Source organism: Harpia harpyja, chromosome 5, assembly GCF_026419915.1.
Source record: "Harpia harpyja isolate bHarHar1 chromosome 5, bHarHar1 primary haplotype, whole genome shotgun sequence".
In the NCBI taxonomy this organism is placed as follows: domain Eukaryota; kingdom Metazoa; phylum Chordata; class Aves; order Accipitriformes; family Accipitridae; genus Harpia; species Harpia harpyja.
In genome coordinates, this window is record NC_068944.1 from 53,204,677 (window position 1) to 53,230,497 (window position 25,821).

The following is a 25,821-nucleotide window of genomic DNA, read 5'->3' on the forward strand; positions in this document are numbered from 1 at the left end:
TATCCAGACAGAATTTTTCCTTCTGCAGTTCTTAACTGTCACCTCTTATCCTTTTGTTGTGCACTTCTGACAAGAGTTCAGGTCCATCCTCTCTCTGAAACCCAGGTCAGATGTCTGACCTCCCCCCTATACAGCCAAGTGTTTCATGCAATTTGGTTAATTTATCTTCATACCACCGCTATCAGATGAAGAGTTATTAACAGCACTTATGAGGTGGAGCATAGAGACTAAAGACAGCAACTAAAAGTCAAAGAAACGAGAAGTCAAAGACATTCCCTAATTTGGAATGCCCCATTAAGATAAGTGGTACCAGATTTCCATATATGTAGGAAGCACAAATTCTGTTCACATCAGCTGCCACTCAACTTACTCCCAGATCACTGTCCATCCTTTTAGCTGGATGAAGCAAGGAAACAGGAAATGTGTTCATGCAAGACTTCATTGTGATGCATATGTACAAGGCCATTTAATGTCCCCAAGGCAACGTTAATCCCAAAAGCCTGCAGCTTGTAAAATAGTATCTGTATCCTTTAAGAAGTCATGCTGCAATGAAGGTTGCAAACATTTTCACCTGGATCATACTTTCAAATTTCCAGTGATTCACAAATGAATAGCAAAGAGAATTCAATGACTCTAAAAGCTTATAGACATCAGGTGAGAGCAAACAATTGCTTTACCAGTGACTTCACGGGCATTTGCCAAGAGCAGGAGAATGGTGAGACCTGGGAATCACGGGGTCCATTGCAGGATCTGGAGGAGAGCATCCTCCCTCCTTCCACCAAACTTGATGGTTCTTTCTTTTTAATAGTGGTATCTGGTTCCAACCTTGATTTCTGCACCATCTTATCCCTACCCAGCTGCTCACCTAGAAGGACCTGGCCTTCTTTGGCTTCTCTACCTGACTCTATAACCCATCTTAGCCTTTGCCTGCCCAGCCTCAGCCCTCCCTCCTACCTGTCCATCTCCTTGCTCCCCTAGGTCCCCTCCACTTCCTTGTCTCTGTATTGAGTTTGCATGGGGGGAAGGTGTTTTAAGATTTAGTTTTATTTCTCATTACCCTACTCTGATTTGATTGGTAATAAATTAAGTTAATTTTCCCCAAGTCGAGTCTGTTTTGCCCGTGATGGTAATTGGCAAGTGATCTCTCCCTGTCCTCATCTTGACCCACAAGCCTTTCGTTATATTTTCTCTCCCCTGTCCACTTGAGGAGGGGGAGTGACAGAGCAGCTTTGGTGGGCACCTGGCATCCAGCCAGGGTCAATCCACCACAGTCTCTCTCTGTGCCAGTCCTCATCTCAGCGGTTTCCTTATCCCATACCACCTTGGGTTTAGTTTTACTGCTCTGACCTGGTTCTTTTTGCTCCTTGAGGCAGATGGGATGTTGGTAGGCTGATTTAGCGCACAGATGAGACAGTTCCTTGCTGTCAGCTGCTGCGTTTGTGCTCTGCCTAGCAGAGAGCAACTGGAAGCAAGAATTACAGGAAGAATCCCTTGAAACAGCTCAGGTCGGACTGCATTTATTCACCCCGTGCAATGTGGTGTATTCAGGACCTGATCACAGGTAAAAAGCTCTGAGGGAATGCAGCTTGCTCAAACTGGTAAAACCTAGCAGTTCTGAGTCTCATACAAGCCTGGTGTGGGAGAAATCAGGAGACATTTTAGCTGCTCAGAAGAAAGAAGTCATTACCATACATATTCCTACTGCCTTTTTCTTGCAAATATTTATAAACCAGTGCAGATTCTAAGGGGAAGAGTGAAAAACATGCTAATACAGAAGTCATGCCTTTTCCTCCCATCTCTTCCCACCTCTATTTTAAGTCCTAATCCAAAATATGAAGGCAAGAAGGCATTTCAGCAGAAGGGCTTCCAGTTCTGGAATAAGGACAAAACAAACTGTTTTCTCCTATCCACAGTCTTAGGAACGGATCAGCCATTTTTGCTGAAGCTTTTGACCCAACACAAACATAAATCAGCCTGGCAGCAGAAAACTGACAGGGAAAAAAATTAGTCCAAACAGGAAGTTTCAAAGTAACAAACAAATGAGAAAAGTGCTGTACAGCAGGAAGTGTTGGCCAGCTTTAGAGTTAGGAAGTACTGCTAACCCCTTCTACATTTGCAGTACATATATCAAATACATCATTAGTATGAGCAACCCACAAAGGTTCATCTACTTAACGCAATGATTTGGGCATCTAATCCAGATCCCAAGTCTACAAGGTTTTGGATAAGCCTTGACTGCTGCACAGAGCTCTGTTGACTCAATGAGGCTGTGGAGGGAGACCCGAGTGCCCAAACCAGCTACAGAGCAGGATGAACACCCCATCAAAGGCAACACCTTCCAACTGGAGGGAGGAAATTTCAGGTTGTGCTTCTATTGTTGAGCAAACTCCATCCCTCAGAAGGAACCTTGAAAAGTCAAGGGTCACGAGGGACCTCACTGTTATGTGACATAACTCACGCTCTGGAAAACTAAAGCCTGCGCCAAGGCAGTCATAATGAAGAGAGGGAAAAGATCTTTGGCTAATTGACAGAATATGCCCAAAAAGCTAGCTTGCAGGGGCATAGGCTTTTGTCACTGTGGCTGACATTTTGCCTATTTGGAAGGAAATAAATTAGAGGGGAATGAAGATCATATGTTGTCAAGTGGGTGTAAATCAAACTAAGCAAACAAAGGAGCACAGGGAGAACTCAGGCTGACATCAAGGCTGAGAGAGGGTAAGAGGCTGGAAGCAGCAACAGCTGCAGATGCTTTTACACAGACATATTTCCTTCAAATCAGCTTAGATTTCCACACGTCGATGAAAAGCCAGGTGAAAGGTAGCAGCAACTAATGTTCCTAAGCAGGGAAGTTTCTAGCAGAATACCCACAAGTTGGTTGCAGTGTTCAGTATTACTTATCTGGGTCCTGACTTGTGGTGCTTGTGCAAACAAGTATTGCCCCTCAAGAGTGGAACGCTGTGTCATTCATTTTAAGTCCTGTAAGTACCTATGTCTACAAAAGTAGTCTTGCTTTTGTACTAAGTAATAGCACACAAGGCCTTGTTAAAAACAGATTTCAATTCGGCTTATTCTTCAGTTGCTCTATAAAGCCAGAAGTGGTTTTCCTCATTGTTCTTTATCGCCTTCCCAGATCTTATAGCCACAAACACATCATTTATTTAAGCCACACATAAACAACCATGATTTACATCAACTTTTCATTCAATGGAAAGCACATGAAAGAACTACTTTCCTTCTGTGTGTTACTTGTCTGCAAGGGCTGGAGTCTCTTTTCGCAAATTCCTGGTGGTAATCCCAAGCAGTTGTCAAAGCTTGTTCCATATTTGTCATTTTAAGAAATTCCCGTGAGTTTATTCCATTACGGAATCATTCGATCACCATTTGGCACCTTTCTTGCACCAGATGACAAGTCAAAGAACTTCATGATCTCTGAAAAAGGCAGACCTTTAACTGGACTTGATGTCAACCTCTTGTCAGAATGCAAGATACATCTACTGCAGTTGCCATAGCAGTTGCCATACAAACTTGTATGACACCCAAAGCTTGTTTTATGGTTCCTTGTCTGACAACAAGTGAATAGAGTTATAATGCAGATTGCTATTCTGCAAGTGAATAATGATATAGGGTCACCATTTCAATCACAAAAAAAACCGAGCCAGGATGGATAAAAGCTGAATCAACAAAAGCAGTCATATGAAACCAGTTAAAAAAACCCCTTGCTGCAATATACAAAAATAAATAAAACACCACCCCTTCTGCTTTTTAAAATCAGGGTTGGTCTCAGTCAAGAACATGCAGCACGCTTGTCTCTTTGGCAGTATGCCTTATACCAGAAGTAACAGAACTTCTCCAAAATCCCCTCCTCCCAGCTAAGAGCTGGCAAGGAACACAATATTGATTGCTGAATCTGAGGGCTGGTTGACAACCCTCCCTGCCCAGTGTGATTCAGAGCCCTGCAGTAGCCGTTCTAAGATTAGCAGGCTGTTCCCTAAGAGCACGTGTCTTTGTGATCTGTTCTCCTGACTGGGTGAGCACTCCACTCTGGGCCCACCAGTGCAAAGCAACTCAAATCAGTATCATTCAATGGAGTGCCCTACAACAAATCTGGGCTCAGACAGAGCACACCCTGAATTGATAACCCTCAACATCTCACACCTCTAAAGGCACCAGGACAGTTAGCTGGCACTGCACTCGCTGCTTGCTGCCTCAGGCATACCTCTATGCATTTTTGCTGATTCTGTAGCATTAATAAATGTCAAATACTGGCAATCTTTGCTTAGCATTTGTTGAAAAAATACACTGCCATTGTGCTTAACACCTATAGTTTCTGCTGCTCTTCATGCTGCACTGAAGAAGCCACCATTTGAGACCTACTGTTAGGCAGATTAGCCTTATTCTTTGGTGCGGGACCACTTGGTGGATGAACACTTGCCTCCTTCAAAAACTGAAAAAGGCAACAAAGTACATTAATCGATACCTTGTGTTTCAAGCATTGCAGAAGAACACAGCCATGGCTTCAACAGCCATTGCCTCCCACTTTCTGCAGAGCAAGTCTTGGATCTAGGAGACTAGGACTGATTGGTGGAACCATGCAACATAAACTACATAGTGCTTTACAGCTGGCATCACTAGCAGTGAATCCAGAAGCCACATCTGAGACCATCTGCTAGGACCTGATACTTGCCTTTCAGCACCAGCCACCTTCCCTATGCTCTAGGGTTTCACGATTGTTAAGAGAAGGGGCAATGTGACCTTGCAGAGACTCGAAATCCTCAATACGCCTTATCAGTCAACAGTCAGGTTAGGGTAAATTCACCACAGGGACTTTTCCTAGTAGACATTTCTCACCTATGGGTGAAGAAATGCACATGTCCATGTGCTGCACTCTGTATGAAAACACTGAATATTATACTATGATTATGTGAGGAGGGTGGGCTAGTCTCATTTTGCAGGCTGTTGTAGACTACTGTGGGAGAATCACAGATGGCATAATAAATTAGTCTGTATTCATGCTTCCTGTATTTTCCACAGCCTATTCTTCCAGTGAAAAACATAATTTCCCAGGATACATCAAATTTCAGAACGAGATTTTCAATCTGCATCATGTATAATGCCGTGTGCAACCTGGGTATTTGGGTAGTATTGTCTTACCCAAACAACCAAGAAGCACATGCATACTTCCATCACGCCCAGAAGTCGTGAAGGGTTAATGAGAGGTGCACAACTGGCTGGTCAGGTGGATGCTGGAGGAGCCTTCCACTGAGAATCACGATGCCACTGCCAGAGATCTGGAGCAGCTTGGCAGAGCAGGGCACAGACAGGGAATCATACTGAAGCCGTAACTGGTGTTGCACGTGTTTGTATAGGCTGCTTTGGGCTTCTTAACCTTGAAGCAACATTACTTAGTGTGATAGCCCATCTGCCAGAAATCCCTCCCAGAACAATGATCTGAGCCTGGATCACCTTCACACATACAGCAGTACGTGTCTGGGGGCTCATCCCCTCTGGCCTCCCAAGAGCTCCATGGTGGTCCAGCACCAGCTTTTATATTTTTTTACTTAAAAACTGCCAAAATAAAACTGCCCTGGAGGCCAAACAATAAAAGGGCTTCTCTGCCAGACCTGTGTTCTGCCAGCATGCAGCTACAGCTGTATTGTGTGGAGTGGTGCATGACGTGACAGCAAGTAGGACTGTCTGAGGGCAGGACTCAACAGGTGAGGTGGGGAGGCCTGCTGACATACCCCTGAGGGACTGCCTTGGGCAGAGAAGATGAAACATGGCATGGTGTGGATCCTGGAACTTCCTTCTCTTATATGCCCCCGTTTCCTCAATGGCACTGCCAGTTGGTTTGCTCCAAACCAGAGCAGGCTCATTTGTGTTCAGTGGAGATGACTAGGGTCCCACAAACAAACCAGCGATATAGAACCAAACTGGCATCTACTTGTTCATACAGATGCAAGAAACCACATATGAGATCAGCATCAGCAGAGAATGCCAGCATGCTTGCTACAGACAGGGACAAGAGCACAACTTACAGAAACTTATGGGCAGCACAGATCTAAGTATGATCAGTCTCAGATAATTATTAATTACAATAAAGATTATTATACAGATTGGCTAGAATCTCTTTCTTGAGTTACAAAGCTGCAGGCAAACCTTGCCCTTGCTAATTAAAATAAGTTGTGGGAGCTGTAAGATATCAGACAGCCTTTGTCTAACAGCGAATTGGCACCACAGCAGCACAGCATCTGGATAAGCGTGACCACCACACTCACCATATACAGGGTGAAGAACAGGCTCTTTTAACAGCCAGCCTAAACTGTCAAAGAATTAAACTCTAGGTGTTAGCATAACTGTAACTGTTACCAAGAACACAATTTGCATGCCAAAAAGATGTTTGCAATTGATGACTTTCTCAATCATTCTCTCACTTCGGTCTTCATTATTTTCTGGTGTCATTCAGCATTTAGAGTCAAAGGAAACTAAAAAACCCTCTGAAATAAATGTGGATGGTGAAGAGAGGTCAGTGCACATGGCTTTCAGTTCCCAAATTGCATCAAAATGCAAGAAAAATTTTTGATGATGGGTTAGTATGGACTGTGAACTCAGTGACAGCCTAGGGAAAGAGAGAGCACCGTTATAACACGGAGTACAAACCAATTTTAACTGTTTTCTGAAAGTTGGTTGGGCTTTTAGCCACTGCTCTCACATGTACCAAATACCAAGAGATTGTACATCATGTGGCACAATGTAGGATTACCACAATGGAGCCCTATTCTTGCTCAAGGTCTTTCAAATTCTGTAAGTTTGCAGTATTTCTGGAAATTATCCAATCTTCTGTTCTTCTGGGCCTTTCAAAGTACTTCACTTAAAAGCTGTAAACTGATTTCAAACTTTTGCACCTTCAAAGAAGAAGGAAAATAGTCATAAAAAAATATATATGCTCAGTACTCCAGTGTTTGGCAAAAAGAGTCCTTAAAAGGAGTTAGCTAAATGTAGATAAGCCTGTACTCTGTATGTCTGAGAAATAAGGTTTTTTATTTTCTCAAGTAAAAGCAATAGGAGAATTTTGGAATATTTTGTCACAGTATCAAGCTGTGGTCTCAGAATTTTGGACCTCAGTGGCTATTGCTCTGAGTTTCATTAAATTTTAAATTCAAGGGAACAAATACCTACCTTGTTATAAAGCCACAGTTATACAGATACATAACTTTTCATTGTCAAAACAAAAATCCAACCAGAGTCTTGTTAACAGCATATACATGCATACAGCATTGCCTAATCTTACAAAATTTGGCTGAAGAGTTGCCAGCTTTACAAGCAATAAATCATCACGATCAAATGAAAACTATAAAACAAAGACATACATAGGAATGTGCATAAAAACTATCTTACTAATTATGTTATCAAAGGAACAGAAGACTGGAAAGCAAAGTTAGCTTTAAAAACCTGTATTATAAATATAATAAGTATGATTAACTTAGTAATAACTGTAACTTTGTATAAACATCAGGAATCACATTTACCCAGAAACCTTGTCAGAAAGACACAAAACAGAACTTGGCAAAAAGAACAAAAGGTAACTGCACATCAGTTGATCAGTTGTTTACCTATGAGGAGGAGGATGCAAGTGATAGGGAAAGGCACTTAAGTTTTATTAGCTGGTGGAAGTTGGACTGGTTACATTCTGGAAAATGAAAGAAATATTCTCTTTAATCCTTTCAAGGAAAGGATCAGTGAGAGTCTGATGTTGCCCAGAGAAATGTTTCCATTGCATCAACTGTGACATGGAGAGCGGTTTCTTTGAATGAGGCTTCCCATGGTTTTGTCCAAGCTGGCAACTTCTAGATACAGAAGGCTTTTCTGAGGAAGGATCTGAAAAAAAATGATGCAGTAGACTAATCAGAGAAAACTAAGACAGAAAATTTCAGTCTGAATCAATAAGCCAGTTGGTGGTAACAAATGAGAGAAAATAGAACAGCACATATAATCCTTCTATGTCAATGAAACCCAAACATATGTATCCACAGTAAGAGGGGAAAGGCTGTTTCTTGCTCATTGATCGAGTTTATCAAAATCACCATATGCTAGCATGAAGACAAATCCTTTTACACATGGATGGGAAAGGAAATATCTTATCTGGCAATTTCCTTCCTTCTATCTTCCTAATTCTGTGACATTTGGGCTGCTCCCATTCTTTAAGTAAAATCTGAATCTAGAAGTATGTTGCAGCAAAATTCATGCTAGCTTCTATTTCATCCCAGGGAAGTCATTCCAGCCAGCTAAGAATAGTTTGAATAGCTATTTCATTGACTCAGCACACTAGAGCTGTGCACTCTGTACACCCAGGTTATGTCAAGTTGTTCAATATACGCAATATTGCATACTGTCTATCACAGTAAGGAAAAGACTATTGCTGTGAAGCACAAAGAGAGGAATTCACTTTCAACAAAGGATCCTAAAGACCCAAACAGTACCACCTCATTGCAGGGTGTGTCACACATTGCTGGCTTCATGATTCATCTGATGCATGCAATAAATGAAGAAATCATTTTGGAGGGAAAAAAATTGCATCACTGCTATTACTGGTTTAAAACCTGTTGTCACATATTTTCATAGCAGTGTTACGTGCTCCTTAGGAAAGACCAGTGATATGAGCAGCATGATGACTCAGAGTATTCTTGAGTTTTTTGAAGTTTTGGAGAGCCCATAAAGACTCATATATGCAAGACTTCCTTTTGACTGACATATGATGCACATTTGCACTACACTTGAAACATATCCTTTTACTGGTGTCCTGGTTTTGGCTGGGATAGAGTTAATTGTCTTCCTAGTGGCTAGTACTGTGCTATGTTTTGAGTTCAGTATGAGAAGAATGTTGATAACACTGATGTTTTCAGTTGTTGCTAAGTAGTGTTTGGTCTAAAGTCAAGGATTTTTCAGCTTCTCAAGCCCAGCCAGCGAGAAGGCTGGAGGGGCACAAGAAGTTGGCACAGGACACAGCCAGGGCAGCTGACCCAAACTGGCCAACGGGGTATTCCATACCATGTGATGTCACGTCTAGTATAGAAACTGGGGGGAGTGGGGGCAGGGGGAATCGCTGCTCAGGGACTAACTGGGCGTTGATCGGTGGGTGGTGAGCAATTGCACTGCGTATCATTTGTACATTCCAATCCTTTTATTATTACTGTTGTCATTTTATTAGTGTTATCATTATCATTAGAGGTTTCTTCTTTTCTGTTCTATTAAACCGTTCTTATCTCAAACCATGAGTTTTACTTCTTTTCCCGATTTTCTCCCCCATTCCACTTGGGGGGGGGGGGAGTAAGTGAGCGGCTGCGTGGTGCTTAGCTGGTGGCTGGGGTTAAACCACGACAACTGGCCAGAAGAAAATTTAGAATAGATGCACTTCTCAAGTCCTTACAGATTATGCGTTCCTAACGCCATAAATTACACCATGATCAGGTAAAACAACAGGCTTACAGCTTTGTAGCTGATCTGAAAGCCAGTAGAATAGCAAGCAACCCATCTGCACAATCCATGCACAGTTAATTTCTTCCTTTCAAGACTCCTGTGGTTTCCTAAAGATGGCCCTAGTGTGAATGGACAACAGGAGCTTGGTCAAAAATATCCAGTCTCATTGGTATATCTAATAGAGATCATTAGGAAAAGTTCATATATTGTGAAGCCTGTATTATATTGTTTGGTTCCTCTTTAGTTTATCTTTTGAATCATACTTGCTAGAAATGGAGGAGATGAATCAGTGAAAGTTCTTGGCCTTTTCTGCACGCCAGTATCTATCCCCAGTAACCTGGAATCTGGTTCCCTGATGAAGTAATTTGACAGCTTTCTGTTCTTAGGAAAGGCCAAGAGACCAACTAGTGGTAGCTGCGTTCTAGGTGATCAAACTGAAGACCATGACTCATAACAATTTGACCAGGGAGCTGGTTAGCCAGTTTGACCTCTGCTCTTTAGGATATCAAACCTTCCCCTCACTCTGCCATTTCCACCATTTAAGTCTAAGAATGATCTTCAGGTTTTTCCTTGATTTACTGCCAAAAGGTTCTGTTCACTGGGACCAAGGTATAAATACCCTTGAGGAAGTTCTGGTTACAGGATCCAAGAGACCAATGCTGTAGCTGAATTGATGGAACCAATATGCATTCAAAGCATAAGATAAGCAGTCAAGAGTGTTAAGACAACTGCAAAAATACTAAATAAAATTATATGCACCAGTGTTCATCACAGTAACAATATAAAATTTCTCTGGATTTCCGCAGTCCAGGAGCTCTGCTTGCCTCACTGCACACCAGTGAGAAAATCTAGCTGACATTTAACACTAAAGGTGCCTTTTCCACACAGATCCTGTAATAGTACCTAAGTGGAGGCTGCTATATTTTAGAACATCACTTACTCATGCAAAAACAGAAGGTCTAATTTTTCAATCATTTAAGAAAGATACAAAGACAATGAAATCAGTATGTGGAGCAAAAATAAAGGAGAAAGTCAAATTCTTATGGCTACAGAACCACTGTGGTTTCACTAGCCAAGTCCTCCCCATTTTGGGTTGAATCAGATGAAAAAGGAACACAACTCTAGCCTACTACCTGGAAACATGCAAACCATCAAGCAAAATAGTTTCACTGGGTCTGTGTTACTTAATTTCTTGCCCATGTCTGTTGAGAACATGCACTCTTGAACCCATTTCTTTGATTCTTTTTATGGTGGTATCTGTGTGCATTTAGAAGATATCAGTAGTGGTACCTCACTATCACCCCTGTAAATAGTGTACATGGATATTTCATGCCCAAAGGAAAGAAACATACCAGGACAATAGACACTCTTTCCTTTAAGAAACTAGATGAGCTAGTTTTAGTTAATAACTGTGAAATGAAGGCTTATATTCAGAGATCTGGCACAGATCTTCATCTGGTATAGCTGTCCTCAGATAAACAGCTTTTGAACTAGCTCTTACCAGCTATTGATTACTGTCCTGAATATTTAGAACCAAAACACCATATAGTGCCAATTGGTTGCAATGAATTACTAATTGAGCTGGCCATAGCTAATTCAAGGAATTAAGAGGCATGACACTTGAATTGGTTGTTACTGCAAGGAACGAATCTTGTCTCCTCTTCATCTTGTGAAGGGTTCCTATGGATTACAAAAATCAGCCAATATCTGGAAGATCCCATAATGAACCTCATTACTTCAATCCTATTTTACTGAGCAGCAGAGTTTTCTCCAGTGACAGACTATATATTCAGAATGGATGTACTTCCTCAACAATGGCCAGAGACAATGAAAAAGAAACTCACTTTGATGGTCTTTCTTTCCCATACAGTCGCACTCAAGCAAGTCATGGGTAACACAGGTGGAATCTTCATGAAGAGTAAAGAGATTTCTAAGCTCCTCAATGGAAAAATGGATGTGTTCAGATGTCTTGGAAAGGTCTACAACTGCCCCAGAAAGGTCTTGTTTGCTGATCTGTCTTTGATAGATCTTTTCTTCTATTGAGCCTGTATTTAAAAAAAAAAAAAAAAAAAAAAAAAAAAAAGATACACTGGAATAATTTTTGACCAGTACTTGTAAAGAAAAAAATTCAAATCCATTTCTTGATAACAGTATACATAGCTGTATTGGGTTTGTGTGGCAAGGCTTTGGTAGCAGGGAGGGCTACAGGGGTGGCTTCTGTGAGAAGCTGCTAGAAGCTTCCTCTATGTCCGACAGAGCCAATACCAGCCGGCTCTAAGACGGACACACCGCTGGCCATCAGCAATGGTGGTAGTGCCTCTGGGATAACAGATTGAAGAAGGAAAAAAAGTTGCTGGGGCACAGAAACTGCAGCTGGAGAGAGGAGTGAGAACATGTGAAAGAAACAACCCTGCAGACCCCCAGGTCAGTGAAGAAGGAGGCGGAGGAGGTGCTCCAGGCGCTGGAGCAGAGATTCCCCTGCAGCCCCTGGTGAAGACCATGGTGAGGCAGGCTGTCCCCCTGCAGCCCAGGGAGGTCCACGGTGGAGCAGATATCCACCTGCAGCCCGTGGAGGACCCCACGCCGGAGCAGGTGGATGCGTCCGAGGGAGGCTGTGACCCCGTGGGAAGCCCACGCTGCAGCAGGCTCCTGGCAGGACCTGCGGACCCGTGGAGAGAGAAGCCCACACTGGAGCAGGTTTTCTGGCAGGACTTGTGACCCCGCGGGGGACCCACGCTGGAGCAGTCTGTGCCTGAAGGACTGCACCCCATGGAAGGGACCCACGCTGGAGCAGTTCGTGAAGAACTGCAGCCCATGGGAAGGACCCACATTGGAGAAGTTCGTGGAGGACTGTCTCCCATGGGAGGGACCCCACGCTGGAGCAGGGGACAAGTGGAGTCCTCCCCCTGAGGAGGAAGGAGCGGCAGAGACAAGGTGTGGCAAGGTGACCCCAACCCCCATCCCCTGTTCCCCTGTGCTGCTGGGGGGAGGAGGTAGAGAATTTGGGAGTGAAACTGTGCCCGGGAAGAAGGGAGGGGTGGAGGAAGGTGTTTTAAGGTTTGGTTTTATTTCTCATTACCCTACTCTGGTTGATTGGCAATAAATTAAGTTAATTTTCCCCAAGTCGAGTCTGTTTTGCCTGTGATAGTAATTGGTTGAGTGATCTCTCCTGTCCTTATCTCGAACCACGAACCTCTTGTTATGTTTTCTCTCCCCTGTCCAGCTGAGGCGGGGAGTGATAGAACGGCTTTGGTGGGCACCTTGGCCTCCAGCCAGGGTCAACCCACCACAATAGCAAATGCTAAACCACTATTTTCAGTTATTCAAGCAAAAGCAAAGCAAAGCAAAGCAAAGGCACATGAATCAATGTGATGTTTCTATTTTAACTGAATTCAGAACAAATCATATATATTTTTAAAGAATGAATGATTTCCAAAAACACTCCCTCCCTTTCTTTTATGGACAAAATTTCAATAGCTGTCTCACTCTGGGGTATGTTTGAGCACCATCTCTGACCTGTGGTTAGCAGTCTGTAGATATATACAGTATGTTTCTGACCATCTCTCCATACTCTAGCCATTGCCTGAAGAAAGCAAAAAGATGAAGAGCATTAACAGCCTACTCTACAATGGTATTTCAGCAAAAACTTGTAGCCTCTGCTGATCACATTACCAGTTCTGCTAGCTCATTCAGAAAGATGTTGTCCAAAGAAAGCATTCCTCAATAACTGTCTGTGACTGTTTTTGTGTGTCTTCTGGTATTAACTGTAAATAATTCTGAAAATTTAATTTACTGTCTGCCATTTATGCCCCCCTTTCTTTCTGCGTACTATAATAGGTAAGTAAGGGTTTCAACTCTTTCCTGCCAGAAATCCCCTCTTCACATTTATTTTCCAAGTATTAACAACTGTTTGATATTTCAGGAATACTCATCATTCTCCCCCATCCCCAAAATTGTTTTTTGCCACAATACATCTTTAAAAATGACTTTTCATTTCTTTTAAAATTGTAAAATTACTGTTTTACACCCCCTTTAATTCTTAAAGAAACACAATGTAACTGAGTACTGCTATATGATTTTTTTTCCAAAATGTAAGGGTTACACCTACATACTGGGTACACGTACCCACAACATGGTTTGTGGTCTTTGGCAACCTGTAGCAATTTTGACTGATTTAGCAGACTGTATTTCAAGTAACAAGACAAGTGACCACATGAGGGTACTAATTCACACTTGTAACTGAAGCAGGGCCAATAATCAGAGCTTATTTCAGATATGAAGCACAGGGCATCACTCTACAAAAAGAAGTTTCTTACTATGTTTACAAAAAGATTTTTTAAATTGTTATTGTTAAGGACTATTTTAACTGAACACTCTTATGCCAACTAAATAATCCCTTGAGGCCAACAGTGCCATTACAAGAATAGCACAGCACTGGCTTTGTTTTCTTTCAACATCATTGCCACATGATTTTCTCATTCTCTTAATTCTGATCAGAACCTCTCCCTTTTTCTCAGGTATTGCAAATCAACAGTAACATTCGCTATGCAGTCTAATCATGTTTTTCTTTTTAGAAACACAGCAACTTTCCACTTAAAAAGAGATGGAATGTGATAATTGGGTAGCAATAAGACATGTAAAGCCAGGCATTTCAAACTCAATCAAGAAATCATTTGATGCCCATCCCAACCCACATGTACATAGTTGTTATCAGACCTGAATATCTGTAGCTGGATTCCAGTCGATATCATACAGGATCAAATGAGATGCTCCAACCAGATTCAGTCCTACTCCACCAGCCTTTGAACTCAGCAAAAAGATAAAAGCTGGACTGAATTTACTATTAAAAGTATCAACAATCTGTTGTCTCTGGGAGACAGGAGTATGTCCATCAAGTCTAGTGTAAGAGTATCCATAACGTTTGCAAGTCTCTTGTAATATGTTTAATGTCTGAGTGTAATTGGATACCAGTACAACTCTGTCAAACAGTAAAACAAAGTTATCTTATCATCTTAGACCTTGGTAAAGTTAAAGTCCAATAACAAATTACTGAAGACATCTAAGAAAATAAAATTACAAGTCAAGCAAAAATAACACATCAACCTGAGGTTACTCATATTTCCCAAGAAATAAAACATTTCCTATTAATTTGAAGCACATACTAGATTTCAATGCGTTATCGCTACTGTTAAGCATTTAAATGTTAAATAATGAATGTTTTCCTTCGCAACAGAATTTGGCTTAATGCACAGATTGCAGGGATCCAGAACCAACCACAAAGATAAAAATCTCTATTTATACAAAAGAGCTGTTGTTAAGGCAGCATTTGCAGAGGGTTTTGTAGCAGCTAATAAATAATATATATATGACTCTACTTACTGAAAAAGATACTGTGAGCTTCTATAGAAAACCTCGGAAAATTCTAATAAACAAAATCATGAAAATCAAATAGGAAAGCAGTGACTCTTTGCTACATTTTATGACTGAAAAGAACTGGGTTGAAGGATAGTGAAAGATATCACAAACAAAGTCTGGATTTTTGTTGTTATTTTTTAAAGCAAAATCAGTCTGGTCCCTTACACTAATGACCCATACTATGTTGGTGTTTTTTCTCTGAAATTTTGACTAAATAAGTTTCAGAGATCTGCAAATCTAGAATTTCTATCCTCCCAGATATTGAGGATGATTCTACTGAGTGGACAAAGCAAGTTCTTTTGAATTTAAGCCATAAATAAAATAATAAGGGCAGTTAGGGCATTTTCTGCCAGGTCTTGCTGGGAAGTCTTTTATAATCTAAACTAAATGTAACAAATTCCATGAAAAGTGCTCCATTTTTTAAAATAATTTTGATTCAAAACAAGTACTGAAGAACTAGAAAAACAATTTCATGGAAAACCTGATAAATCAACATTTTAAAGTTGTTTTAAAGTATTTTTTTATTACACTTTACAATTGAATTACATCCAAGACTTGTTTGTAAAGACTTCACAAGATTGATTTTTTTTGTCAATCAACATCAAATTCACACCTTTGTTTTCATTCAAAAATAGAATATAAACTTCAGAAGAGGACTGGAATTGAGTCTGTATATTGCAAAAACTATTTAGTACTAATGAGAGCAGAGAAACAAAAGAAAAAGAAACATGAACAGCACTGAATTAAAGCAACAAAACTTTTAAAGGTGTAAAATAATGCCTCAACATCAGCTGTAATTCAGCAGCTCCTATAGCACTGATACAGGAAGAGGTGTTTTTCCTGATACCCCTGTTTCTTTTGACCTACAAGAAATAAGGCCAGTACATTTAGATATTTATCTGTCATTGGTTTCAATGGATGTTAGGCATATAAACTCCAACAATGGGCTCAGCTTTCTGATTTGTAAAAAGAGAGCATCTTCAAATTCCGTTACATCAGTGCCAAGAGATCTGCTGTTACTTCCCACTACTGAATTACAGCATGTCCTATTCAAGCATCAATTTAAATAAAAGTTAAAAGCTAAATACTTTTGGAATAGCTGGGCTTTAAGGCATGAGTCCATAAAAAAGTTATCATGGGACACAAGGTCATGTGAGATTTCCGTGAATCAGCAATTGCACAGTAACTAACCATGTGCATCCTATTACCCCATGATAAACAGAGGTTTTCCTACATGTCAGTGGCATTTACCACAGGGGAAAAAAGTAGTTGCTGTGCAAGTTCATCTGTTGAGACTGGTTAACCCTGAACAGAAAAGGCAGCAAGCACTGAGCAGTTAAACGTGATTAAAGAGGAAATAACTTATAATGTAGTAATTAAAAATATTTTCATGAAATTTAAATTATTTTATACATTAATACATGTCCTCAAGGAGATACAAAGCATTGGAAAGTCTCTGCAAGTAAAGATAATACGTCATAGTACAGGGGCTGTAGCAAACTATCTTACTTGCTGGAACTTGGTATGAAAAATACAAGTATCTTTATCTGGAAAAAATATGAAGAGCATCTTTGAAAATTATGTCAGCTGCAAATCCTAGTTTAGTAATTTAACAAGGAAGAGCCAGAAGTACAATGCCTAAATATGTTTGGCACCTCTGCAAACAGTTGCAATGGCTTTACTTTGAATATTACTAGCCCATGCATTTGAAAAGCAGAACAATATCCAGAAGGTCACTCCCATTACTTCCCTTTTACCTTGCTTTCACACTTGCCTTTCAGAAGAGTTGAGCTCATGGATTGCTGCTAACAACTTCACCAGCACCTGCAATTTTCCTGAATCAGTTTCAGAGAAAGTGTCCGAACTATAATCTTGTGGAAAGACATCTATTAGACCTTCGTAGAGGCTAGACTCATCATGTTCATCAGACACAGGATCACAGCTTTTCTCCTATTGAAAATAAAAGGATTCAAGTTCCATGTTTTGGTTTTTTTTAAATTTTGCTATATTTTTATTACAAAGACAAAAGGAGGCATCAAAAGCTGCCACAAAGTAGTGTATCATGTGAGCACAACTCCTGATAACAGATTGAAAACACATTTTTAAAATACTGATAGTGTTTATTTTGGTATACACCCTCTAATCTAAGATATTGTTTGCAGCTGAGTAGAAAGTTGAAATACATAAAACTTAAAGATGTGGTTTACTTCTAATTCTCTACTTAACCACACAGATGTACGCCCGCAGCAAAGCCATATCTAAAACTTGGGGCAGGGGAGTAGAAATCAATATTCTTTATTCTTTCTAAATCCCATAATACCTTATTATGGAACTTTCCAGTCACTGACTTTTTTTAGGAAGATGCTGTCATTAAGATTCAGTTATGCAACTGGAAATGAAGAAAAGCTATCAAGTAAAAACAATAAAATAGAAGAAATACAGGTGGTATTTTGCTGTAATTTGACAATCAATGTTTCACAAGGAGGAAAAAGCCAAACTACTCAAATGCCAAAACCACAATGCCAATAAATGACTTGCACATATAGTCCTTTTCATCCCTATAGTTTCTAAAGGCTTACGCTTTCACATACGAAAAATGTCTAATGCTTATAATATGAAGTAAAGGCAATGAACTTTACTTGGCAGTGTTGAAAGTTACGGGGAGGTCTGCGCTATGTACATTCCTACAAAGTCATGAAGTACGTCTTTTAAGAAAGATTTACATTTCCACCCACCTTACTTGGACTTTGACTAGTGGCCATAGAAGTTAGCATTTTCAAGTTTAACTATCACATTATTTACCTATAGGAATGAGAACATTTCTACAGAAATTACAAGGTGTACAGTATGAAAGTGTCCCAGGAGAAGTGGAAATGGAGACATCTAGTACCACTGACATCTTGAGCCTGCAGCTCCCAGTGTCAGTGAGCTTGAGAGTGTGAAATTATCATGTGGACAGGGAGGTTTCAGAGGAACTAGCAGACAGAGTACACAGAGTAATCTGTAGCCAACAGTGTTCTTTGTAAAATTCACATTTATATGTATTTTTACAAATATTCAGAGACAAGATTAAGAGTGAAAATACATGGAGAACAGGAAAACACCACAAGGCAGTAGGAAACTGGTGAGATACCTTCCCTGAGTACATTCAAATTTCCTAACATTTATGTTTTTGAAAGCAGATCTCCTAAAGCAAGTTGTATGTGAGAAGAGAGTATGGAAATGACCTTAAGTAACATGCACATTGACCATAACATAGTTTTAGGGACCTTTGCCTGCTGAAATGACTAATTGCAGGCACCACCCCCATGCAAATAGATACCTTTATAGCTTTAAACAGAAGACACGGATGATTGCAAAGTTTTTTCAAAGCTCCTATACATATTAGGTGAGGACTGTTTTCTAGCCTGCCTTGTAGACAGGACCTTATAACTCGAGAATTAAGCAGTTTTTGATACAATTCAAGTTGCAGTGCTGTTGGTCGGCAGAAGATTATGCTCTCCTTTTTGGGGGGCAGAAATTTGTTTATAATCTCCTGTGTTCTCCTTAGAATAAAGAGTCCAGTGAGGCGTGTGAGTTCTGCTGCTCTTTTTTCTCCTAATTCCTTTTCCTCCTAAAAGAACAAAGCACAAAATTAATGATAATTTTGCATTTCATCACAGTAATTTTCTGTATGATTTTAATTAGGTATTTAAATAACATTTTAAAAGTATGATACCACTTTCTGACATGGGACTGTAATGACCAATTCTTCTCCAATTAGTACCACTGCATTAGCTTAGTTCTAGGTCTGGTTTCTAAAGTCTTAAACAACGGAAGATAATGTCCCAGAAGACATCCAAGGCTTGAATTATATTCTAGAATTTCTGGAGATGCAATAAAATCATGCAGAATTTGCAATGCTGTGGAGAAACTAAGAATGAATAAAGTATCATCACATGGTAATGCGCATGGCATTTTTGGGAATGCAAAGTGTTGGAGAACAATTTTTGCCTGCTAATTAATAGGCAGCTGAAATGACATGATCTCAACAGGCATGTATTCCTCCTGCTTCCTTTGGAGAACAAGTGAATTTATTTCAAATAGGAAAGTGAAAAGCTTTTGCTACTATTAGTAGTCCTGAGCTTCATTTTATTCCATAGAAAGCAAATTTCACAGTGTTGTCTATGAATTTTCTTCTATAACTGTATTTTTTTTAATAATATACCTTTGTTGCTGAAGGTTCTCTAGATCTGACAATTGGTTCCTCATATATCTTTCTATATGTGGATAAAGAACCAAGTATTCCTGGATTCACAAACTCTATTAATGCATAAAATTCTTGCAAGTCATTTTGGATTGGAGTACCTGGAAAGAGAAAAACAAAAATTCTGCATCTGGTAACTTTTTCTCGAAACTGATAGAACTACAGTCATTGAAGGCAGGGTTTAATATTGAGAATGCATCTTGAAAACAGAGGTTTTGTTTCAATGTGAATTACTCAGAGTTCTGAATTAATCTAAAACTTTATCATGATTAATAAGCTGATTAAGACCTCCTAACTAAACAGACTGCACATCTAATTGTTTTGACAAAGGAACTAAAAAAGTCAAGTTCTAAATCAATTTTATTAAATAACTACAAAGGAAAACAATGACTGTATGCAGAGTCCTGATTCCCTTACAGAAGTTCCCAGGCTCCTTGCCTGCCCCAGAAGATGGACAAATTATACATTTATTTAAAAAAATTGGAAATAATCTGTTTTTAGAAGACCCCAAATTTGTCCTTTTAATACCCATTGCCAAAATTTATACTGTGCTCCTGCCATACTTACAATAAATATCTTTTTTCTTTACCCCAACCTAGCACTATTGACATAGTGAAATATTAAAAGTAACTATAGATACTAACCAGTAAGGATAATCCTCCTCTCACAAGACAGACTAGTGAGGGCTGTAGTTGTCTTAATAGAGCTATTTTTCAGACGATGTCCTTCATCACAGATTAGGAGGTTAAATTCTATAGCCTGAATTTGATCCAAAGATCGCAGTAGCATCTCATAACTGATTATCATAACTGAATAAAGTGGAGAACCAATGAATTCCTCTACCTTGTGGTCCTGCAGGCATAAAGGAAAATATATCATACAACTATTTCTTTGGAGATCATTCATCATACTCCTTAAACATCCAGTGTCTACAGAAATTTTTTCTAGCATGACACAAGACATTTACTATCTCCTTCATGAGTTTGGGTTATTGATTCTTTCCTAATTTGCAAAGGAAATATGGGATCTGATACAGCAATTTAGAGTTTTACCACCTCATTAAAAGAAAATGTATTATTCTTTTAGGCCTTCAAATCCTCTGAGACACATTACTGTGAAGGTGAAAAGCACAGGCTCCCTGTAACAGCTTCCCAGTCCTGGCATTTAGGTAAGCTTCAAATGAATAATTAAAGCCAAGATAACGAAGAAGCATAAGTAGCTGCCTGTACGTTCACTTTGGGAACTCAAGCTGCAAGGTGCAGTAATGGGGTCCAGTAGGAAGTTACCACATTCTACCAAAATTCCCCTTGTAGTTTTTAATTGAATATGATATTATATGAATATTATTGAACCTATTGAGTAGGTTTTAGGTTTTAGATTTTAGAAGAGCAAACTGCAGCTCACTCAGAGCTCAGTTGAGAGGGATTCCATAGGAAGCTTCCATGGAGGATAAAGGAGCTAGTGAGTGCTGGGAGTTTTTCAAGAATACTCTCCTGGAAGCACAAAACCAGTTCATCCCCTTTAAAGGTAAGGGACATAGGTGGAGCAAGAGAACCCCTTGTCTTAACTGCAAGCTTCTGAATCTGCTCAAAACCAAGAGAGAAACATACCAGACATGGAAAAGCAGATGAATACCCAACCCGTTGAGAACTACGAGGTCATTGCCAGGGCATGCAGAAATGCAGTTAGAAAAGCAAAAGCTCAGCTCTGATTGAAATTGGCCAGAGATGTCAAAAACTACAAGAAAGGGTTCTTCACATACATAAACAGCAAGCAGAAACAGAAGGAAAATATCAGCCCGCTGTTAAATAGGAGAGGTCAATTAGTCACCAACAATGCTGAAAAGGCAGAGGTTCTCAACACTTTCTTTGCCGCTATCTTTACAAGCACTGTTGGGCCCCAGGCCTTGGGAACAAAAATCCAGGTTGATGCAAACACAGACCCACCATCAGTGAAGGAAGAGTTGGTATGTGAACTATTACAGGAGCTTGACCCCTATAATTTAATGGGCCCTGATGTTATCCAACCAAGCTGGCTGATGTCACTGCAAGGCTGCTCTCCACAATCTTTGAGAAGTCGTGGAGATCAGGGGATGTCCCACAAGGCTGGAAGAAGGCTAATGTCACCCCCATATACAAGAAGGGCTTAAAGGAGGATCCAGGAAATTATAGGCCCATCAGTCTTACTTCAGTCCCTGGGAAAGTTACGGAACGAATCTTCCTGGGGAATATCACAAGTCAAATGAAGCACGTAGTTGGGAAAAGCCAGCATGGATTCACCAAGGGCAAATCGTGCCTGACAAACCTGATTACCCTCTACGACAAAGTAACCTCCTCGGTTGATGTCAAGCAACCGGTGGACATTGTCTACCTGGATTTCTCCAAGGCTTTCGATATGGTTTCCCACAGCCTCCTCCTGGAGAAACTGATGTCTTACACTCTAGACAAGTGGTCTGTGTGGTGGGTGGGGAACTGGCTGACAGGCAGCACCCAGAGGGTGGTGGTAAATAGCTCCTTTTCAAACTGATAACCTGTCACAAGTAGGGTCCCCCAGGGATCAATATTGGGCCCAACGCTGTTTATTATCTTCGTAAGTGATCTGGATGATGGGATCGAGTGTAGCCTGATGAAGTTTGCTGATGATATATCAAACTGAGTGGGAAAGTGGACACTTCGGAACGGAGAGCCACCCAGCAGGAAGACCTGGATAGGCTGGAAGAGTGGGCTAACAAGAACCTTATGAAGTCCAACAAGGACAAGTGCACCTGGGAAAATATAATCCAGGAGTGCAGCACAGCTGGGGAGCAGCTCTGCGGAAAGGGACCTGGGGATCCTGGTGGACAACAAGCTCAACATGAGTGAACAGTGTGCTGCTGCGGCAAAGAAAGCCAGCAGGATGCTGAATTGCATCAACAAGGGCATCACCAGCAGAGATAAAGAAGTCATTATCCCACTCTACTCAGCACTTGTCAGGCCACACCTGGAATACTGTGTTCAGTTTTGGTCCCTGCTATGCAAAAAAGGTGTGGACAGGCTGGAGAGGGTCCAGAAAAGGGCCACGAAGATGATCAAAGGACTGGGAAGCCTGCCATATGAGGAAAGGCTGAGAGAACTGGGTTTGTTCAGCCTTGAGAAAAGAAGGCTTAGGGGAGACCTTATCACCATGTTTCAGGATTTAAAGGGTGGCTACAAAGAAGATGGAGACTCCCTTTTTACAAGGAGTCACATGGAAAAGGTGAGGGGTAATGGATACAAGTTACTCCTGGGAGATTCCGAATGGACACAAGGGGAAAATTTTTCACAATGAGAACAATCAGCCATTGGAATAATCTCCCCATGGAAGTGGTGGATTCCCCAACATTGGACACTTTTAAGATTCAGCTGGACAGAGTGCTGAGCCATCTTGTCTAGACCGTGCTTTTGCCAAGAAAGGTTGGACCAGATGATCCTTGAGGTCCCTTCCAACCTGGTATTCTATGATCCTATGATGATTCTATGATTAACTTTGTTACAAACCCTTAACATTGATGGGTTGGCCAACAGGTAAGGACAGCCTGGGACTCAGAAAACAGAGCCCATAACCAGCCCTAGAAAACATGCCTGCCTACTGGCAAATAAATGCAATTGATTTCTAAACCCTGTATTACTAGTCAGAAAATGCCTGTGAGCCCCTCTGCTCTTATATACCCTTCAAACCCTTTTCCTTCAATAGACATCAAGACTTTTGATGTCTATTGAAGGAAATAGACACACTAAATAAAAAGTCACTGTAATGTGACAGGGAGCTTCTTCCAAAAAACTTTCCTAGATATAGTTATATTTCTGTGCAGACTTGAGAATGTACTAGGATTGCTTACCTGTGGAAAAACCTACTGTGAGCACGCCCCTCACCTTTCTGCTTGGCTCCAGACACTAATTCCCTGCACGGTCTTTCCTATTTCCTAATGGTGTTCACTAACTAAGCAGGCTATGGGTGCAGCTGACAAGCTGAAGGACCTCTTTAATTGTGAAAGCAAATCAAGCTAGAGCCTCAGAAGGTATTTTTATTTTCAAACAAGATCAGTTACCAAACACAGACAACTAAGTCTGGAGCCAGATGGTGTAATATACTGTAAAAGCAGCACCACTTAATTATCACAATCTTTAGAGCCCCCTGGCAGGTGATTCAGATGGGCCAAATCTGGTGCATTAATCTCATAAAGTACCTTGTGGTAGATCAGTCCCCACACACTGCTCACGAAGAGGCGCAGCACGCATAGGAGGAAGCAAGGAGTAGTGAGGAGCAGGTAACGAGGGCATGCACCGATTTCCCCAGGTGTTTGGATTGGACCTGAGCATATCTGTTGTTTCCAGGACTGTAGTTAACTGCCTGTTTTCTGGCCAGTATTTTTACTGGCATTTTCAGAACAGGAGCAGAAATTTTCCCAACACAGGAACAGAGATGCAGAGGAGCCCTGTAGGCAACACCCAATGTTGTCCCTGCCCAGCATTCAGGCTCCACACTGCAGCCCTGAAGACAGAGGCAATGCCTCTCTGACCTTCTCTTGGGACAGCATCAGAAGATGCCCAGGGTTCAGAAACCATTTTGTTTCCCTACACTTTCAGGCTGTGAGCTGAGACTACAGGGAAAGTGCTGAGGCACTCGGGAACTGCCTCCAATGTCCCTCCCCTGGTAAATCATCAACTCTTCCTGACTGTTTGAACCCCTTATAATACGTCAGGACTCTCCTCCTTTTTTTTCAAGCCCCCTGCAGCCAAATATAATATATTCCCTGCTGTATATAACAACAGCAGTGAATGATGGACTAAAAATTAAAATAAATTTACAAGCTAATTTCAAGTAATTAATTTATCCTCTTAACTGGCTGCAAGCTATGTATGTATTACAGCCTCCATTTTCACAATTACCCAAAGTGACTTGACAGGTTTAAGCAAGTTGCCTGGAGCCACATATGGAGCAAATGTCAATCAGTATTAGACCTCCATAATGTCCCAGACTTACTCTTTGAACAGACCTTTCTTTGCACTAGTCCAAATCCAATGTAGCTGGTGAAGTGTAAATTAAAAAATGCTGAATCATGAAGCAATGTAAACCTTTAATTAATTAATTCTCCAGATATTTTGACTTAAAAACCAAACCAAAACAACTCCAGTAGAAGAGAGACTCTGCAAACAGATAAAGGAGTTATTCTCTCAAACAGGTCTCAGATGCTGATAATATGGATTAACAAGACCTAAATGCAACCTTTGTGGGGACGCCTTCGTTTTAAAAGCCATGTCCTCTACATAACATTTGCATTTTAACAGAAGTAAACTGTAATCACATTTTAAAAGCAGATAATGTCCTGGTTTTTTGAAGAGTCTGTTACTGAAGGGTTAGGATCAGTTCATGGTGTTTCAGCATGAAAGTGAGGAAAACACGCCTAACACATTTTAAAAAGTCTGCCAGTTCTTTGAATGTATTCCTTATAGGCAAGAATAGAAAAAACCTTTGAGACAAGCTCTTCCTTTTAAGTTATACTGGAGAAATAACAGTATGGTAATTGCTGTTTTTCCAGAGAAGATAGACAGTAAATTATTTTGAAATACTCATTATACCCCAGGCAAGTCATATTGTGTCTTTATTTTGCATGACAATGTATTCCTTGCTATTTGGGAACACAATCTTAAAAGCCGCTGAGTGTCCTCAATCCAAATGGCTCCAATGAGATGAATAAGAATATTAAAGTCATTTAAATGAAAAGAAAATGAAAGCTACTGTCATTTTGGGTCACAGTAACTGTCAGCAAATTCAGGTTTTCTCCTCCCAACATTATGCATAAAAACTGCAAGAAAACTATCAATTATTTCTAACTACCTTTTCAGGTAAAAATGTTGCCATATTATATTTTGCCTTGTATCCACTTCTTTTAGAAACTTCCATATTTCTCAACCTAACCTATATTACATTACAGTTCCTGACAAGTCAGTTTGCTTCATTTCCACATCTTGAAACAAGTTACTAAGAAAAGTAAATGATGCAAAGAGCACCTACTACATGTGGATTGTTCTCAGTGGAAGATGAGTATGTTCAGTAATTTCAAGGGTTTGACAATAATGAGTGGAATTCAAAGAAATAATTACTGTTACAAAATTTTGGATGCTCTTGTCCTGGTTTCGGCTGGCATAGAGTTAATTTTCTTCCTAGTAGCTGGTATAGTGCTGTGGTTTGGATTCAGTATGAGAAGAATGTTGATAACACTGATGTTTTCAGTTGTTGCTAAGTAATGTTTATACTAAGTCAAGGATTTTTCAGCTTCTCATGCCCAGCCAGCAAGAAGGCTGGAGGGGCACAAGAAGCTGGGAGGGGACACAGCCAGGACAGCTGACCCAAGCTGGCCAAAGGGGTATTCCGTACCATGTGATGTCATGCCCAGTATATAAACTGGGAGGAGTTGGCTGGGAGGGGTGGATCACTGTTCAGGGACTGACTGGGCATCGGTCGGCAAGTGGTGACCAATTGCATTGTGCATCACTTGTTTTGTATATTCTAATTCTTTTCATATTATTATTGTCATATTATTATTATCATTGTCATTATTTTCTTCCTTTTCTGTCCTATTAAACTGTCTTTATCTCAACCCATGAGGTTTTGGGGTTTGGTTTTTTTTCAGTTCTCTCCCCCATCCCACTGGGTGTGGGGATTGA

General features: G+C 40.5%; 1 protein-coding gene across 1 annotated transcript in view; it reads right to left on the reverse strand.

The window, feature by feature from the left end:
• Positions 1-7,019: 7,019 nt before the first annotated feature.
• The window catches only part of RAD54B (RAD54 homolog B), a 71,434-nt gene continuing 52,632 nt past the window's right edge, over positions 7,020-25,821 (reverse strand). The window contains exons 8-16 of the mRNA XM_052788413.1: positions 19,780-19,987; positions 19,097-19,236; positions 18,212-18,502; positions 16,664-16,839; positions 14,191-14,452; positions 12,991-13,057; positions 11,319-11,519; positions 9,484-9,593; positions 7,020-7,875 (exon numbers count right to left, since the gene is read on the reverse strand). Coding sequence (XP_052644373.1) covers positions 7,777-7,875; positions 9,484-9,593; positions 11,319-11,519; positions 12,991-13,057; positions 14,191-14,452; positions 16,664-16,839; positions 18,212-18,502; positions 19,097-19,236; positions 19,780-19,987 — 1,554 coding nt within the window. The 3' untranslated portion in view covers positions 7,020-7,776. The remainder of the gene's footprint in view (positions 7,876-9,483; positions 9,594-11,318; positions 11,520-12,990; positions 13,058-14,190; positions 14,453-16,663; positions 16,840-18,211; positions 18,503-19,096; positions 19,237-19,779; positions 19,988-25,821) is intronic.